Here is a 16138-nt window from a genome sequence, read left to right on the forward strand (position 1 = left end):
CCAAGTGTCCTTTTGGGTATCTCCAAGTGTCCTTTTGGGCATCTCCAGGTGTCCTTTTGGGCATCTCTAAGTGTCCTTTTTGACATCTTCAAGTGTCCATTTGGGCATCTCCAAGTGTCCTTTTGGGTATCTCCAAGTGTCATTTTGGGCATCCCTAAATGTCCTTTTCGGCATCTCTAGGTGTCCTTTTGGGCATCTCCAAGTGTTCTTTTGTGCATCTCTATGTGTCCTTTTGGGTATCTCCAAGTGTCCATTTGGGCATCTCCAAGTGACCTTTTCGGCATCTCCAAGTGTTCTTTTGTGCATCTCCAAGTGTCCTTTTGGGTATCTCTAGGTGTCCTTTTGGGCATCTCCAAGTGTCCACCTGGGTATCTCCGAGTTTACTTTTCGGCATCTCCAAGTGTCCCTTTGAGCATCTTTAAGTATCCATTTGAGCATCTTCAAGTGTCTCTTTTGAGCATCTCCAAGTGTCCATTTGGGCATCTCCAAGTGTCCACCTGGGTATCTCCGAGTTTACTTTTCAGCATCTCCAAGTGTCTCTTTGGGCATCTCCAAGTGTCCTTTTGGGCATCTCCAAGTGTCTTTTTGGGTATCTCCAAGTGTCCTTTTGGGCATCTCCAAGTGTCCTTTTGGGCATCTTCAAGTGTCCTTTTTTGACATCTCTTCTTGTCCATTTGGACATCTCCAAGTGTCCCTTTGGGCATCTCCAAGTGTCCCTTTGGGCATCTCCAAGTGTCCAATTGGGTATTTCCAAGTATCCTTTTGGGCATTTCTAAGTGTCCATTTGGGCATCTCCAAATGTCCTTTTGGGCATTTCTAAGTGTCTCTTTTTGGGTATCTCCAAGTGTCTTTTTGGACATCTCTAAGTGTCCTTTTGGGCATCTCTACGTTTCCTTTTGGGCATCTCTAAGTGTCCTATTGGGCATCACTAAGCTTCTGTTTTGGGCATCTTCAAGTTTCCTTTTGGGCATCTCCAAACGTCCCTTTGGGTATCTCCAAGTGTACTTTTGGGCAGCTCTAAGTGTTCTTTTGGGCATCTCTAATTGACCTTTTGGGCAACTCTAAGTGTCCTTTTGGGCATCTCTAAGTGTCTCTTTTTTTGGCATCTCTAATTGACCTTTTGGGCAACTCTAAGTGTCCTTTTGGGCATCTCTAAGTGTCTCTTTTTTTGGCATCTCTAAGTGTCCTTTTGGGCATCTCTAAGTGTCTCTTTTTTTGGCATCTCTAAGTGTCCTTTTGGGCATCTCCAAGTGGGAGTAAGTATGAAAAAGAAAAAAAGTTTTAACACAATAGATTGAAATGTAATTTAGATTGGATGGGCTGGATGGAGGGTGAAGTAGGTGTGATGGTGTGTGCTAAATAGAGAAAATCTCTAATTTTGTTAGCCAATTACAAAGAAAACTAATTGATAAATAGGATGACTGATACTTCTATGCATGTGCTGTATCAGTGCCAAATGTTTATCAGGAGAAAAAAGTTATAATAACTCTCTACTACAGCTTCACACAGATGATTTAACACCTTCATTTAAACTTGAAACAAAAAATTATTAATTAAGCTGTCTAAAACCCTGACTGAAGCACTTTTACAGGTTTTGTAAAGAGCTTCATGAACATTTACCAATTATCAATTGAAACCACCAATATTTCTTTTATTTGTATTATTGTAACTGATAAATGGATCTGAGCCTGTGGTTCTGTACGGTCCAGGGTAATGTGTGACCCTATTTTATCACATATGAGAACACAACACCAAAACTGCTGTTTTATTTAAATATATCTTTAAATAGATCTTACAATAGATTGTAAGGAGTAGTAAAAGTGCATAAAAGCATGTGCGTCGTGCGTAAAAGCGCACTCTGAGCATAAAAGCATGTGCGTCGTGTGTAAAAGCGCATTCCGTGCGTAAAAGCGCATTCCGTGCGTAAAAGCGCATGCCGTGCGTAAAAGCGCATTCGGCGCGTAAAAGCGCATTCCGTGCGTAAAAACGCGCCCCGTGCGTAAAAACATGTCCTGTGCATAAAAGCGCATTCCGTGCGTAAAATGTGCGCCGTGTGAAAAAGCGCATTCCTTGCATAAAAGTGCAAATTGAGGCTGCTCAAACTACCACTAAAATACCAATAGATACAGAGAAAGCAAACAGTTAACAACTCAGGTGTTAATTCATGTTTATAATTTCTATATTTTATATTTATTAGTGCCATCAACGTTTTTTTCACGAATATGTATTATTTTTTACCAAGTTTGTTGCCTCCGGTAATTCTCGCTTTTTCATCCTGGTGACCATTGGCGTAGGATCCGGTGGGTGGGTGACGGCGACAAACATTAGAAACTTGTAGATTTATTTCCCACAAAAACAGTAGAAAAGGCAGTTTTATTAAGTGTTACCTTAAAAAGTGTAACGCTGCCAACATATTGACTTTTCAGCCATTTTATTTAGCGATAATTAAGTCTTCTGCTACTGTACATTTCAGAAATATAAATTACATCGAACTCTCACTACAGTACTCTATCGCTTACACACATAGATGTACACTAGTGTACATCTATATTTAGTATATTTAGTTCATTATTATTCAGTGTTGATTTAATAGTTTAAAAATAATAGTTAAAATGTTACGGTTAAAATGTGAGGTGATGCAATTTAAGACTGTCAAAAATAATTCCAGTATCATAACATCACAAGCCTGATGTTTAGTTCCTATGTGCAGACTTTTCAGGGGGGACTAATTAAGGGACACACCCTCAGAGCTAGACCCTCGCACACACAGAGGCAGAGTGAGAAAAAGAGTGTTGGCTTGCTGTTGCTAAAGACGTTGTCCAGAGCCGTTCGGGGTGAAAAAAAAAAGAGATTTCTTCCTCAACCTTTGAACCGGCCATTTTTCCACCCCTCAGAAAAAGAGACTTGGCGTTATTAGGAGTTACACACTTACTTTGAGGGTTACACACTCATCCTTAAATGACTCCGCACATTGTATGTAATATTTCTTTATTGTGTGCTCCTCTAGGTATCATCAGCATCATGTCATTTAAGTCCAAGCGAGAGCACAGTTTCACCTTATTCAGGAACAAAGAAGCCAGCACATGGTAAGTTAAATACACATAATGTTACTTTGTAGCTTAAGAATTTAACAAATCCACACCAAAGTTTTGCTAAAATCATATCTGTGCAAAATTTAAAGCGTCATACAGGAAATCAAATGTGCACTCTTCCCACCCTTAATTAGACCTTACTAATAAAATGTTCATTACTTAATATTTTATCCTACATATATAGGCATGACATTAATAATTTTTGACTGTCCCCAATATCACCAATTGGTGTTTACTTGGTGAGGAAACCCTATCATGAGAATGAGCTTGTATGTTATACTGTATGTCTGTTTAAAATAAGTGTTTTTATTTATTCATATTTAATTCATTGAGCATGTTTAAAGAGAATTTGGAGACCTCTCTGGGGAGAATGCTTAATTGCAAATTGTATTAATTTAATAAATTTACTGTGTGAAATTCTGTGTTTTTAAATATATTTTTTTTTCATATTTTTTTTATTTATTTCTTTATTTAATTCTTTATTTGTCAAATGTCAAACTATAATATGCATATATTCTCACTACTCTCAATACTACTACTCTAAAAAAAATCTTAAGAACTGCTGTTTTAATGACAATGTTTCCAACGATCAAAGGAATTTAAAATGCTCTTTAAAAGGGTATTACAGCTTTATAATGCTGCCTTATAACAAAACAAAACTGTTATTGTAATCATATTGTAAATTTCTATTTCAATTGTCCATAGGCTGACTGCTCTTATGGTGAAGACACTGGCTAAAGTGGATAAATATCTCCCGGTAGATGGTGATATGCTATCCAACACAGTTCGCTGGCTGATAACACAGTGTCAGAATCAAGATGGCTCCTTCAGCGAGAAATCCAGCTACAAACCAAACAAGCTCATGGTGAGAGAATTTGAGTTAAAGTAGCATTATGTAAGAAATTATATTTCTTTCTCTTGGGTTCCCCCTGCAGTTGGGTTGTGTGATTCATGCTTTACCCCACTTCAAATGGACACACATTTTCACACATGCATTTCTGGACAAGCTGAAAAATACAGAACCAGCACTGAAATGAAAGAAACATGTGGACGGACATAGTAGAGTAACAACACTTTATTTAAATTTATTGTATTTGTTTTCCTTTCTGCTTCACTAAAGTTACAGTAGTGCAGTTAAGGTAAAAATTCTACTTTGTTCGATGGTGACTATCCAACATCTTGACCTCACTAATACTATTTGAGCAGGTGTCCCACTACTTTTGTCTACACACTGTACAAGGCTAGTTTTACAAAAAGAATTTAGGAACATAATACTTAAACTCTTTAATTTTTAAAGGGTACTGGGGCAGACGTCACTGATCAAGCTGTCTACCTCACCTCATTTGTGGCAATTGGGATAAAAAATGCCTTATCAGTCCCCAAGTGCAATTTGCAGGTAAGAGTAGTGCATTAATCCAATATCAATAACTCTACACTCTGTTACACTCTGTTATAATCTATATCATGCGGTTGGTAACAGGATATCTTTCTGTTCAGATATATCAAGATGCGGTGGACAAGGCTGAGCGGTATCTGACTTTACATGCTGTAAAAGTGAAAAATCTATATGTAAGAGCCTTAGCAACATATGCTCTGAACGTCATTGACCAATCCAGCCAGGGTGCAGTAAACATGTACGAGAAACTTAAAAAAGACTCTCAAGTCAAAGGTAAAAAAAAAAAGATTCATCGTGCATTATCTGCAGTGTACTATTTATAAATCTGTAATTAAAAGTTTAAGTTGGGATGCGTTGTAAAACATATATAAATTTCATAGACCAATATTTTATTCACAATAGAAGGCTGGAAAAGTATGTGATAAAAGCAGTTGGAATAGAATTCATTTGAGAATAACTCCTTTGACTATGTATAAAATTAGTATTTTAGAGTGTTTTAGGCATTTTAGTTTAGAGTCTTTCAGAAGCAAAGATGGCCCAAGCTTCACCAATCTGCAAAAACTGCATCTAAAAACAGTATGGAACTGTTTCATACAAAGGTTCCTCAATGTAAAATCTGAGGAAATTCCTGTGAGCAAGACACAAGGCCAATGGTCACTATTGCTGGTGCTGATGCTGGTGATCTTCGGGCCCTCGGGTGGTTGACATCACTGCATGGAACTCACGTTCAGAGCATTTTCAGAAATCAATGTTTGTGAGAACAGTTCTCAACGGAGTCTAAAAATTCAAGTTTATTGCAAAGAAGAAGCCGTATGTCAACACCATCCAAAATTATTCCATGTTCTTTTGGCCAAACCCAATAAAAAATAAATTAGTTAACATGTGTTATAAAAAGAAAAATGGCCCACTTTTAAATGTCTAATATGTGTTCTATCTTCTACTGTGAATAGAAAATGGGTCTTTGAGCTTTTTACTGCATTCTGATTTTATTTACATTTATTCGCATTTTGCAAAGCATCCCAATATTTTGGTGGAATTGGGTTTGAACAGTAACCTCTTATAAACAAATATAATGGAATAGTTTCACTGTCACACATGAGTAATCTTTTAATATGTCTAGCAGAACCTACATAACAGCAACAGCTATGTCAATAAGAATATCTTCTAGAACTTCGCAGAGCTTTAACTGTTCTTGGTGTGCTTTTATGATTTTAGGAAACCCAGTTCTCATTCGGTTCTGGCAAGAGAAAGATGCCTCTCAGGATCCGCTAAAGCCAAACAAGGCCACAGCCGCCACAGTGGAGACCACCGCCTACGCCCTGCTCAGTTGTTTACTCCGAGGAGACATGAATTATGCTCAGCCTGTTGTTAACTGGTTGACCCAGGATCAGAGATATGGCGGAGGCTTCCACTCAACCCAGGTATCCAATTCAATCAAGCTATTTAAAAGGCCCATGAAAGCTAAATAACACTTTTTTGTTTTTGAAGCTGCAAACATTTAATATGTATATTGCTTTTCTGTACACATGGACAACTCTAGCCAGATGCAGCCAGTCACAATCATTACCACTCACTGCAGTACCTAACCTGTCCACTGTGGATGTAAAATAATGCCTTCTATGACATATATTTCTAATACATGTGACAATGTGGATTGAGGAATGTTTAACGCCCACACTCATTCAAACTCAATTCAATTGTCGGTGCTCCGATGCCAACCACTGAGCTACTGTATCACTTAAAGATCAGTTCACATACTGCAGTCCCATGATTTTTGGAATGGCCATTTCTAAAACATTACATTAAACGTTCTAAGAATGATCGATCTGTCGGTATCTAAATGTTTTCAGAACCTTTTTATTGAATCTTTTTGAATGTTCTGGGAACGTCTCTGTAACGTCAGGTGGTTTACATTTTTAGTTTTAGAAATGTTACCTAATGTACATTTGTCTAGATTGGAGTGCTATGTGAGTAACATTGTTAATACAAACCAGTATTATGTCACATGTTTTTTTACATATTCCTAGAACCTTTGCAAAACGTTACTAAATGTTTTTATAACATTCTCTATTTGCCATAAGTCATTATAATACAAAAACGACCAAACATCAGTTTACATTTTACAAATGTGATTTATCTGACCACGGATGAGTTTTTTTAAGTTAATTTTAAAGTTAATCAAGTTCTAAATGATTTTTTGTATGAACATGTATCAATTTAAACATCTAATATGTGTTCTATGTTCTGTTGTAAATACAATATGGGTCTAGTAGATTCTAGTAGATTTGCAAATCATTTTGTTCTATTTTATTCACATTTATTTACATTTGGCACAGCGTTTCAGCTTTTTGGTACAATTTGTGTCGTACAGTAATGTCATACATTATACCCATATAATGAAACTCTTGAAATTACAATCAATATGAATGAAAAAATTGTAGAATTGCTTATGTGCTAGAATATCATAATCTTTACCAATCCTCAAGAATTGTCTCATTTGTCTTTGCACTAGGATGCTATTCTAACACTGGAGGCTCTGACCCAGTACAGAACTGTGGCCCGACAAGCCTTGCTAAACATGGAAGTTGACGTGTCCTACAGGAGGGCTGGCTTAATCGGCAGATTTAGTCTGTCTCAAAATAGACCTATAGGAAAACCTATGGAGGTACAATTTCTCCATGTTTAAATTTAAGCATCACTTTTTGAGTTAAATATATTTTTTGCTCAATTGTTTCTCCTTTTTCTTACTGTGAAAAGTTAGCCCAGGCTGAGGATATCATACTGAAGACAGGGTCCAGTTCTGGAGTGGCATTTGCTAATGTAAGTGAATATGAACATCATGGGAGTCTGCTTTGATATATACACTTTTATTGGTGAAAAAATGTACCAGGAGGTTTGGGATGTTTGGGAATCCCTAGTGTAAAAGAACTGTTTATTTAAATGTTCTTTAGGCCAGTGCTTTGTGTGAACCTGTGTCCTTGCTTTCCTTTCATAGTTGAAATTGGTGTACTATGAAACAGTACAAAGCAATGAGGACTGCCGCTTCGACATGTCTATAGACGTTCACTCTCATAAGCCTGGCTCTGATGGTAGGTTGATTTATATGTTATATTATATTATATTCAGCTATCCTCTTAATGAATGAATGTACATTCATTATTCATTGTGCTGATGGTCTTCTCTCTTACTAGAACCTATGGAGCGATCACCACGGATTGTTGCCTGTGCCAAGTGAGTAAACTTCTCTTTGCAAATGTGTGTACTAGTGGTGTCAAGCAGTTAGAAATGTGGTATCTCTTTACTTGGATGGTCCATTTTAGATGCTTTATAGATGCTCAACTAACAATCAGCTGAATATTTGTTAAAAACATCTGAACTTGGGGCGCCGGTTTGTCCAGCGGTCTGAAGAGCTGCCACTATGATCGGGAGATCGCTGGTTTGAATCCTGGTTATGCAGCTTGCCATCAGCTGCTGGAGCCCTGAGAGAGTACAATTTGTCTTGCTTTCTCTGGGTGGGTATATAGGGCTCTTTCCCCTCATCACTCCTGGGGTGATGTCGATCAGCACACGGCGTCTGTGAGCTGATGTATCGGAACCGAGTCGCTGCGCATTCCTCTGAGCAATGCCGCATCAGCAGCAGTTAGAAAGAAGGTCAAGTCTGACTTAAAATGTGTGTTCCACAGTAATCAGAACACGCACTTAGTGTTTTTCACCTCACAGATATAGGAAACCTGAAAATGAGGTGGAGATGGAGGCAGGACACACCGTGATGGAAATTAATCTACCCACTGGTTTTACTCTGGTAGTACAAGATCTGGAAAGGGTAAGACAATTTACTGTGTTGCTGATGTTCAGTAACTTGCAGTTTTTTAGAAAAAAAATAGGAAAAAGCTAATTTTTTGCTCGTTTTTGTTGCAGCTTAGGGATGGACTTGAAAGTCGTATCTCTGACTTTGAAATAAATGGTGGTCAAGTTATTCTCCAGATGGATTCAGTGCGTATATCTTATATTCACATATTCTGCTCATCAGTTAACCTATTCATTTTAATGGTCAATTAAAAAATAAAAAATAAAAAATTGATTTGCACCACAGATCCCTTCAGATGAGTTCTACTGCGTTGGCTTCCGAATTCAGGAAGTGTTTACAACAGGCATGAACAGCGCTTCTACGTTCAAAGTTTACGAATTTCACGATCCAGGTAAACATAAGTGTCCAAATAGAACGCTAGTTACGAATGTAACTGTGGTTCTATGAATGCTGGATGACCGCCAGAGGGCGGCTTAGCCTAGTGGATATTCCCTTGGGCACAGCAATGGACCGAGCAATTATACCAAAAAAAGCATGTGACCCACCCCTACAAGGGGCCGTCACACCCACCTATCTTCCTCGGAACAACTTCTCGCGCAACCCGCGGACTGACCGAGTGACGACAGACTCTGGCGGTCATCCAGCATTCATAGAACCACAGTTACATTCGTAACTAGCGTTCTATTTCATGCCTCCTGACCGCCAGAGGGCGGCTTAGCCTAGTGGATGACGCATACCAACTTTGTCACGAGGGCAGCACATCCAATGGCAGATTCTTGGCTGAGAGCACGGATGAGGCCAGATCCATTTGCGCAGCCACATTCAGCCGGTAGAACCTTGAAAAAGTGCAAGGAGACGACCAGGTCGCGGCTGAGCACACCTCTGACAGGGGAACACCCCGAAGTACCGCCCAGGATGTGGAAACTGCACGAGTGGAGTGGCATGTCACAGATGCAGGTAATGTGATACCAGCTGCATCATACGCCATCCTGATGACTCTTACCACCCAGTGTGAGAGACCCTGTTTAGAGAGCGGCCCACCCACTGTGCGGCCACCAAAACACACAAAAAGTTGATCAGTGGAACGAAGAGGTTCCGTAGCTGAAACATATTGCCTGAGTGCACGAACAGGGCACAGAACTGAAGGCTGATCCACAAGCTCGTCCTGAAACGCAGACAGAGCAATAGACTGGTTAACAAAAGATGATTCCAGAACCTTTGGCAGAAACACAGGATTAGGCCACAATGTGACACCGGAACAATCAGGCCACCAACGTAAACAAGCAGCACTAACTGAAAGTGCATGCAGCTCACTGACACGTCTTGCTGAGGCAACAGCTAAGAGAAAGGCAGTTTTGAGTGAAACCCATTTAACACCCGTTTGTGATAGAGGTTCAAAGGGAGCACACTTTAAGAGGCTTAAAACACAAAGTAAATCCCACTGAGGGCAGCGCGGGGTCCTGACAGGCCTTAGGCGCCTAGCACCCTTAAGAAAGCCACAGATCAGTTTGTGAGAACCTAAGGATGATCCATTAATGTCCACATGACGGGCCGATATGGCAGCGACATAAACTTTCAATGTGGAAGGTGCCCTACCCGCATCAAACAGATGCTGGAGGAAATCCAGCACTACAGGAATATCACAGTGCACAGGAGAAACCCTGAACTTAGTGCACCAATCAGAAAACAGCTTCCAACGGTTACCATATAAGAGACGGGTAGACTGAGCTCTGGCATTCTCCACAGTGTATTTCACAGAGGCAGAACAAGCCATTAAAACATCAGGGGGCCCAGAGGCCACACCCAGAGCTGGAGGCGTTCCGGACACGGGTGCCACAGTCGCCCCCCCATCTGTGAGAGAAGGTCCCTCCTCACAGGAAGTGGCCAGGGCTCGCTGCTGAGTAGGCAGTGAAGCAGAGGAAACCAGGGTCTGGCAGGCCACTGTGGAGCTACCAGCAGGACACTGTGTCTGCACTGTTGAATTCGGAGCAGGACGCTCAAAAGAAGCGGAATTGGGGGAAAGGCATATAAAAGGCAGCGTGGCCATTCGTGTGCCAACGCGTCTGTCCCCATCGCTCTCTCTTCGTCCATGCGAGAGAACCATCGCTGGCAGTGTGTGGTGGTCGCACTCGCAAAAAGATCGACCGCAGCCATGGCATAACGATCCCATATTTGACGCACCACATCCGGGTGTAAGCACCACTCGCCCGGGTCCAACCTCTGCCTTGAGAGAAAATCCGCAGTCAGATTGAGGGTCCCAGCAAGATGAATCGCCCGCAGCGATGCCAGCCTGTGATTTGCCCAGGTGAGGATGCTGCGTGCCAGACGCAGAGCAGGCAGGGAACGAGTACAACCTTGGTGGTTTATGTTGTAAACAACTGTCATATTGTCTGAACGAACAAGAACATGACGACCCTGGAGTTGTGGCAGAAAATGCTGGAGTGCCAAATAAACCGCTCTCAGCTCGAGGAGGTTTATGTGGTCCTGGGCTCGGTGAAAACTCCAAGAACCCTGCACAGCGCTGCGTTGCCATACAGCACCCCAACCCGTGAGAGATGCGTCGGTGGTGATTATCTCCCGACGTGATGCCACGACCCCCAGCGGTACCCCCGCCATGAGAAAAGAGCGGCGCCTCCACGGGGCGAGAGCCTCCTCGCACCCCTGATCGATCAGCACCAGCCTGTGTTTGTGACGGATCGGATCGAGCCCCAAATGATTCATCCAGATCTGAAACGGTCGCAGTTCCAGCAAACCGAGCGGCAAAATGCACACAGCCGCTGTGAACATTCCCAGCAGACGTAACAGGTGACTGTAGCGGACGCAGCGGCCCACGTGAACTCTGGAGAGTAATCCCAGAATACTCACCACACGCTGTGTCGTCAGAGATGCTCTCATTGCTCGCGAGTCTAAGTTCATGCCTATGAACTGAACAGACTGACTCGGGCAGAGGGAGCTTTTCTCCAGGTTGATGGAAAGCCCCAGCCCTGCTACGTGAGACCGCAACACTTTGAGATCTGCCATCGCTCGCTCCCGCGAGAGTGAACAGATCAGCCAGTCGTCCAGGTACGGCAAGATCTTCATTCCAGCGCGAGTCAGCGGAGATAACGCCGCCGCCATGCATCTGGTAAAGACCCTCGGAGCTAGCGAAAGCCCGAACGGAAGAACCCGGTACTGATAAGTTCGGTTCTGAAAGGCAAAGCGGAGAAAACGCCTGTGTACAGCTGCTATGGGAATGTGGAAATATGCGTCCTTTAAATCCAGAGTGGTGAACCACTCGTTTGGCTGAATCACCTGGAGCACATCCACGGGACGAATCATTTTGAAGGTGAATCGTTTGAGGTGTCGGTTCATCCCCCTCAAATCCAGAATCGGGCGGAAGCCGCCGTCTTTTTTCGGCACTAGAAAATATTTGGAGCAGTGTCCCTGAAAAAACACGGGACATTTCACCTCCTCTATGGCACGTTTTGCAATAAGAGCACATATTTCCTCCTGAAGAGTGTTTACATGAACTGAACTTTTTACACGTGTCTGAATCAAACGTGCGACTCGCGGGGGTCGACTCCTGAACTGGAGCCGATACCCGTAACTCAGGGTCGAAAGAACCCAGCGATCCGTGGAAGCTACGGACCACGCAGCCAGCTGAGAGTCCGTGAAAACACCCACTGGCTGCCCCTGCTTGTCAGCGCGAAGCCCGCGGTCCTTTCGTTCCAGCGGGGGGGCGCCGAGGGGGAGCTGGAGGGCGGCGAAAGTGTCCAGAGATCCGAGGGGGAGATCGCCTATTCGCCTGAGTTGGCATACGCCTGATCTGATCAGAGCGAGCCTGTGGAAGAACTGAACGCGGGCGTGTAAACACACGCTCAGAGCGGTGTGATTTCGGCTGCTGCTGTCGCGTCTCGGTCATACGAGCTCGGCGCTCCAAAGCCTCTGTGGCCGCCGGTCCGAATAACTGGCCGGGCATTAACGGGAGATCCCGGAGCGCGGTTCTGCACGCATCAGACAACGGCGCTTGAGAAAGCCACAAATGACGGCGTAATCTCACAAGGCTAGCCATAAGACTGCCTAACTCCTGTGTCAGGAATCCCATTCCATGTAGAACAGTCTGCAGAGCACCTCTAAAGGCAGAAGGCATATCTACCAGCTGAGGTGAAGACTCCATTTCCAAAAGGAGATGAGAAATAGTATTATCCAGCCGGCCAATGCGCGCTGCGTGATTGTATGCTTTAGCGATACCTTCATCAGTGCGTCTGCATGCCTTGCTTGGGCATCGGACATCAGAACGCAGCGCTTCGTCAGGAGAAACAACCAGGGAGGCGACTGAAGGCTCCACTGGAGGGATACGATCCAGTCCGTACTGAGCCGCGTCGGACATGTTCCAAAACGACCGAGCCAGGGAAGAAGGTCGAGATCGCGAAGCTGCAGCCAAAAAGGCTGACTGGAGCTCTCCCACAAATGCGCTGCAAGGAGGAATGAGAGCGGGGCTATCCGCCGCGGTTAGCTTAAAGTAAGCACTGGAGCTGGGATTAGGCTGTGCTGGAGCGGAGCCAAGCCGAGCCAGAGTAGCGCGAACCATAGTCGGGAGGGGAGAAGTGTCCTCCAACGCACTTCCATCATCCACAACCGAGCCGGAGCCGAGAGGAGAGCCCGCTGCAGAGAGGGGCGATCGTGGGAGGGAAACAGCCCGTCCAGTGTAGTCAGCAGCATTGCCTGAAGTAAAGAGGCTATCCGTGGCTGCAGTGGAGAGTAAATCATCATCATCATCCTCCACGGGCTCGGAGTCGGCGGTCTCAGCGCCGAGCTGGAGGGCAGCGGGCAGCTGGTGACTCTGAAGCTGAGTAACGAGAGCTTCCAAGCGGTCCAGGCGTGAACGTAGAGCACCTGCCTTCCTTTTTGGTGCTGGCTCGTCCGCAGGTCGCGAAGAAGAGCGCTTAGTTCCTGTTTTCACCATCGAGGAACCCGAGGAGGAGAGCATGGCGTCGTCGTTAATAAGGACGGACGCAAGCCGGTGTTGGCGTGAGGCGAAGGGAATTGTCGCACAATGCACGCAAGGGTCAGACAGAGCTTCACGGAGGTGAGAGACCCCGAGGCAGGAGGGGCACAGGGTGTGCGGGTCGTCTGGCTGCAGCGGCGCGAAGCACGCTCGACAGGCAATAGGCTCCATAGCAGGCGGTGCACACAGAGGATCCACGGCGGACGGGAGTAATACGCACGCGGTTATTGGACCAGCGATGCAGTAGGCCGTGGCGAGCGAGTGCAGGTAAGGTGCACTAACACTCAGCGAACCCGGGCAAGCGGGGTCACCGCAATACTCACCGCCCGGGCCACGCTAGTTCTCAGGAGTGAAAACGAGTAAATCCGAAATCCAGTAGAATCCAGTAAATCCAATAACGAAACAGCTCGTGAGGGCAGAATTCTGCAGCTCCGTGAGCTGTGAACGGTCCAAGCGCGAGAGGAAAAAGAGGAAGATAGGTGGGTGTGACGGCCCCTTGTAGGGGTGGGTCACATGCTTTTTTTGGTATAATTGCTCGGTCCATTGCTGTGCCCAAGGGAATATCCACTAGGCTAAGCCGCCCTCTGGCGGTCAGGAGGCATGAAATAGAACTTAACTGTTAAAACTAAGCGAATAGTAGAAAATTCTATAAACTGCATTAAAATTATATTTTCACTTGGTTTTCTGCAGACAACCAGTGTACAAAGTTTTACCACTTACAGACCCGCAAGCTTCTCCGACTCTGTAATGGTGCCAACTGTCAGTGCATGGCAGGTAAGATTTCAGACTATGCACCAAAAAGGAAATCCACCATTAAGGAGTTGATGGAATGTAATAAAACTTTTTTATGTGGATGTAATGATTCTTCTGTATGTATAAGTGAATACATTTAGTGCAAAATAATTTGTTTATGGGAGAAACTGTACTGTTCGTAAAAGGAGGTGCTAGTACCTTCTTAGGTTGCCTTAAACCTGGATACAAGAAGAGATACAGTTTGCAGGTTCTGTGTGGCTGTTGTGGCTTGGACTATAGGTCCTAAACTCTCATAGATTGCCAAAAACTGGCATCGTAAATGCTTGTTTGGCAGTACATTTTTGGCAACACATATGGCCACATATGATCGCTGAGATATCAGTCCTTTCTACTACTAGGGGTGACTGACTTTTGTATAGGATGGCTCCCCAGATCATCACATCCACACAGATAAAGTATAAAAGTACAGTCAGTAGTGTGTAATGGAGGTAGTTCAGTTAAACACAGTAGACAATGAACACCAGTTGATGTGCATATAATGAGGGAAAATGTTGGTGGCTTGCTGCCTTGATGTCATGCATTCATACTGCTTCTCTCAGTACAACAATGTTCCCTCTTTCAAAGTCTGTCAACTTGGCAAAATGTATTTGCGTGTTTTGTATAGGCATTTATAGCAGTTAGCGTTCTCTCACCAAGAGGTACACAAGCCAAAAGCAGCATTTGAGTGTCTTTGTATAGCCTCCACTTGAAGTCATCTTTTGCCCTGTAAAGTTGTCATTTTATTAATTTCTTTTCATTACAATCACAAAATAAATAAAATTGTACAGTAATTGTAATTGTTTTAAGGTTGTGAGCTGATGGGGTTTATTCTGTGTTCTAATTCTTGTCTACAGCTGAATGTTGTACCTTCAAGCCAAACATTGATAGTGCCATCACTGCCCAACAGAGAATGCAGCATGCTTGCAGAGAAGGAATAAAATATGGTAAAGAAAATTTTATTCACAGAGCATTTAGACAAAATGGCAATTGAACAATGATTTGAAATTACATGTTTTAACCCACCCTGCATTTTATTTCCCACAGCTTTTAAGGTGAGAGTAACTTCAACTACAGCAGAGGGAGATTTCCTGACATATAACGCAAACGTGGAGCAAATCCTGAAAAAAGGTATTTACACTAGGGCTGTTGCACTCAATACAGAGCATCGAAACTTTGTTACATCACTGTATGTCTGCTATGAAAATTACATTATTCAATAAAATCCAAAGTTTTTAAATAAAATAATTTTAAGTCTCACACTAAATGTTTTTATTTTATTTTATTTTTTTTCATGTCTAACATGAGATGCAGAAACATGTCAGTAGTATATTAATTTATGTTGAAAATATCAAACTGACACACTTTTGTTGTAGTAATGATTTATTTGTGTAAATAAGCTTTAATGAAAACCTGATAATCACAATGAAACAGCTATTGTAGGAAAGTAAACTGGACTCTATATAGCCATATAGTCTGATATAAATATAAATGATATAAATTAGAGATGCACTGATGTGGGAATTTTAAGCCAATGCCGATATTATACATATATATGTACAGCTTTGGTGGAAAAAAGAGACCACCTTAAAATGATGACTTTCTTTGTTTTTACCAAATGGAAACCTCTGGAATATATTTAAGAGGAGGATGGGTGATCAAACATATACCTATAAATTGCAAAATCAGAGAAACTGAAGTGGTCTCTTATTTTTTCCAGAGCTGTTAATATCTGCTGATGCCCATGTCGATATACACATATGTAACTTACAGAAAGACTAGACACCAAGTTATAACTTTAAAACTAATAAAAATAAACAAAAATAGCTCAAATAAATTATTTTAAAGTAGCACAGCCAACATTGGCCAATTTTAGATAAAAAAAAAAAAAAAAACTTTTTTTCTCCTCAGGATCAGAAGACATTAGAATTGGCACAGAGGTTGGCTTAGTCAAGAAAGCAACCTGCTCAACAAACCTGGAGATTGGAAAGCATTATCTGATAATGGGTGCAGAGATCATGCAGCTTCGATTGCTTCGCAGTTATAGGTGAGTTTCTAAATGTTGC

The 16138-nt window shown here is 42.8% G+C and overlaps 1 protein-coding gene across 3 annotated transcripts in view; it reads left to right on the plus strand.

Annotated features, from left to right (window-relative positions):
* The window catches only part of c5 (complement component 5), a 40093-nt gene that overhangs the window by 22912 nt on the left and 1043 nt on the right, over nucleotides 1-16138 (plus strand). For all 3 annotated transcript variants that reach the window (XM_049470478.1, XM_007243862.4, XM_049470479.1), the window contains 16 exons: nucleotides 3008-3086; nucleotides 3798-3957; nucleotides 4390-4488; nucleotides 4590-4761; nucleotides 5704-5909; nucleotides 7001-7153; nucleotides 7246-7308; nucleotides 7484-7577; nucleotides 7680-7719; nucleotides 8209-8311; nucleotides 8407-8481; nucleotides 8582-8687; nucleotides 13974-14057; nucleotides 14930-15019; nucleotides 15120-15203; nucleotides 15984-16119. In XM_049470478.1, the coding sequence (XP_049326435.1) occupies nucleotides 3008-3086; nucleotides 3798-3957; nucleotides 4390-4488; nucleotides 4590-4761; nucleotides 5704-5909; nucleotides 7001-7153; nucleotides 7246-7308; nucleotides 7484-7577; nucleotides 7680-7719; nucleotides 8209-8311; nucleotides 8407-8481; nucleotides 8582-8687; nucleotides 13974-14057; nucleotides 14930-15019; nucleotides 15120-15203; nucleotides 15984-16119 (1744 nt within the window). The remainder of the gene's footprint in view (nucleotides 1-3007; nucleotides 3087-3797; nucleotides 3958-4389; nucleotides 4489-4589; nucleotides 4762-5703; nucleotides 5910-7000; nucleotides 7154-7245; nucleotides 7309-7483; nucleotides 7578-7679; nucleotides 7720-8208; nucleotides 8312-8406; nucleotides 8482-8581; nucleotides 8688-13973; nucleotides 14058-14929; nucleotides 15020-15119; nucleotides 15204-15983; nucleotides 16120-16138) is intronic.

This window comes from Astyanax mexicanus, chromosome 22, assembly GCF_023375975.1.
Source record: "Astyanax mexicanus isolate ESR-SI-001 chromosome 22, AstMex3_surface, whole genome shotgun sequence".
Lineage (NCBI taxonomy): Eukaryota > Metazoa > Chordata > Actinopteri > Characiformes > Acestrorhamphidae > Astyanax > Astyanax mexicanus.